The 3,401-nt window shown below is 39.5% G+C and overlaps 1 protein-coding gene across 1 annotated transcript; it reads left to right on the top strand.

Annotated features, from left to right (window-relative positions):
- The first annotated feature begins 848 nt into the window (after positions 1-848).
- LOC102469917 (olfactory receptor 51F2) lies at positions 849-1,799 on the top strand. Its single transcript, XM_006141107.1, has one exon. The coding sequence runs from the start codon at positions 849-851 to the stop codon at positions 1,797-1,799; it is 951 nt and encodes a 316-aa protein (XP_006141169.1).
- Positions 1,800-3,401: the final 1,602 nt, after the last annotated feature.

The raw sequence follows: 3,401 nt of genomic DNA on the forward strand, positions 1-3,401 counted from the left end.
AGCACCCTCAACCATCATGCCACCTGCTGACTCCTGTAAAACTATTTTCTTAAAAGGCTATGTGTCTTGGGAACCAGCAGTTAGCGGAATGGCTATGTCGCTGGACTCCCACGTAGTCGACCGTGATTCGCATCCCGGACCCGGTGGCTTAAAACTCACGCCGGGTGCGTGTGCATGTGTGCCCAAGATCCCGAGAGGAGAATGGAGGAGAAGGGATTGCGGCGTGACCATCCCCCCTGGGGGGTGATTTCTCGTTTTCTGTCTCTATGTCTCTCTTTGTCTGTCTGTCTGGCAAGCGCACGCACCCTATAGCGAAAAACCTCTCAAAAAAAAAAAAAAAGGCTATGTGTCTTTAAAATGTATAACACAGTTCTATGATAATGCAATGGAGATTTAAACACAAAATTTCAACTATATATGTATATTTTTGTTAAATAATAACTCTTACAATCAAAAACTATTATCTCTGAGATCTCCATTATATTCTTAGTATTTTAAGATTATTTTGATCCAATGCTCATTCTATGTGAGGAGTACAAGAAAAAGGGAAAAGAAATTGATAAGAGTGAAAGTGAAAGAAGAACAAAAATACCCCTGGATTTAAAAAAGAGATATTATTCTTTATTGTGAATCAGAAAATAAGAATCATAAAGATGAAGTTCAATACAGCAGTGAAAAAAGAAATAAAAACTGGAAAGTAGAAAGGAGGAGATAATGTCATAAGAATAATTTTCAGTTTCATTTATCTAACTACAGTTAATAAAAATCATGACAAAATTACTAAGTAATGTCATCATTTCTCATTCTAGGACCTTTTATTGCAACGGAATTATATTTTCATAGTAATCATGTCTTTTTTTCCTAACACCACTTCTTCTTACCTAATATTTTTTCTGACGGGTGTCCCAGGACTCGAAGTTGCTCATGCCTGGATCTCCATCCCTTTCTGCTGTCTCTACATAACTGCCCTCTCTGGGAATAGTATGATCCTATTTGTCATCATCACTGAATCAAGTCTCCATGAACCTATGTACTATTTCCTCTCTATGCTTTCAACCACTGACCTGGGCTTGTGTATTTCTACACTAGTGACTATGCTGGGCATATTCTGGTTCAATGCAAGACAGATCAGTTTCCATGCTTGTGTTGTCCAGACATTCTTCATTCAACTCTTCACTGTCATGGAGTCCTCGGTGCTCTTGGCGATGGCCTTCGACCGCTTCATTGCCATTTGTAACCCACTGAGATATGCTACGATCCTAACTGATTCTAGAATTGTCAAAGTGTGGTTTGCCATCCTTTTCAGGGGAACAGTGGTCCTTATGCCCCTGGTTCTGCTCCTTCAACGTCTATCCTTCTGCCAAAGCCATGTGCTCCACCATTCCTACTGTTTCCATCCGGATATTATCCAGCTGTCATGTTCTGACAATAAGATCAACAGCGTGTTAGGACTTACTGCCCTCATAGTTACTGCAGGAGTGGACTCCATCTTTATTCTTCTCTCTTATATCCTGATTATTAAGACTGTCCTCAGCATTGCTTCCCCAGAGGAACGGCACAAGGCCTTTAGCACTTGTATCTCCCACATAGGTGCCGTTGCTATTTTCTACATCCCTCTCATTAGCCTGTGCTTTGTTCATAGATTTGGAAAAAGAGCACCTCCTTATGTACACACTCTTAGGGCCAATGTGTATTTGCTTATCCCACCAGTGATGAATCCCATTATTTATAGTGTAAAAACCAAGCAGATTCGTATGGCCATTAAAAAAGTTCTCTTTCCCAAGAGAGCTGAGATCTGACTGGGATACCTGTGCAATAAAATCAACTTACTCCTTAGTTGTAATTTCCCAGATCTAGTGCTTAATTAGCTATAATCTCTTATCAGTAACTTTGAACTAAAAAAAAAAAAGGTGGAAATTTGAGTGGCAATTACCATTTAGTGGAAATTTATTCTTTATTTTTAATAGAACTATTATCAGTCTACAATTTCAAAATAAACAATGAAACTTCCTGACATTAGGTATAAGTTACTAAAACTTTGGAAACATGAATAATAATAGCTAAAATGAAAACTGCTCATGAAACCTACTCTCCAAAATGATACTTAAAACAATAACTCTTCTATCCTATTTTGTTTTAAGATATACTTAATAAAGAGTTATTGAGTGTTACTTAATTTTAACTTATACCTGTTATCTATTGTGTTTATACATTATTTCATCACTCTTGATTTATTCTTTCATTTACTGAATGTCTACTATTGTCAGACATTGTATAATATCATAGCATAGCAAAGATAACAAGATACCATCACAATTAATAAAATATGTAGATAAGAAAGTAATAAATCAAAATATGATTTACTATGTAAAATGCTGCAATATAAAGATATAAGTTAAAAGGATAATTAAAATATTTAGAAAGAGTATTTAATCCCACCTGAGATCAGGAAACCATTACAATGTGTCATTTGAACTATAAGGTCAAGAATTGGCGGGAACCAGCAGTTAGCGTAATGGCTATGTCGCTGGATTCCCACGTAGTCGACCGCGGTTCGTGTCCCGGACCCGGTGGCTTAAAACTCACGCCGGGCGCGTGTGCGTGCGTGCCCAAGATCCCGAGAGGAGAATGGAGGAGAAAGGATTGTGGCATGGCCATCCCCCCTGGGGGGTGATTTCTCGCTTTCTGTCTCTATGTCTCTCTCTGTCTGTCTGGCGAGCGCACGCGCCCTACAGTGAAAATCTCTCAAAAAAAAAAAAAGAATTGGAGAACCACTTCCAAAAATGGTACCAGAAGGACCTCTGAAGACACACTACTCAGGGAAACAACCAAAAACAATGATACACACACACACACATTTTTATTTAATAATATAGACATAAACATTTAAATTCTCTGGAAATTGCACCAAGAGAATACAGGAAATGAAAACAATTTTTTTTAATCTATTACATAATTTTAAGAAGAGTGAGACTCTGTGGCACTTGAACTATAGCCAGCTTCCACACCCTTCCCCACCCACAGCATATTAATAGCTTCACTCCTGGTAGGTGTAGCTAAAACAACAGAGCTTCCTCCAACTCCCCACCCCAGACCCTTACCCCTGGCCTCCACCCCAGACCCTTACCCCTGGCCTCCACCACCACCTTCCTTTCCCCCCCACCCCATATCTCCCTCAAGGCTCAGTTTAGACTACCAGTATTCCCTCACCTGATTCTGCCTCCACATTGCAGAAGTATCCTCCAGCAGAGTGTACTCAAGAGGTTAGTCTATCCCTTAGTCCACCCACCTCCACTCCTAGGACAGAGGCTCTGCTCCAAGTATGCAGTCAGAAAAAATACTGGGGTCTCATCACCCTTTTCTCAGTTCAATAATTAAATGAAGGATCTAGGCTGCAAGAT

This window comes from Tupaia chinensis, unplaced genomic scaffold (assembly GCF_000334495.1).
Source record: "Tupaia chinensis unplaced genomic scaffold, TupChi_1.0 Scaffold000047_1, whole genome shotgun sequence".
NCBI lineage: Eukaryota > Metazoa > Chordata > Mammalia > Scandentia > Tupaiidae > Tupaia > Tupaia belangeri.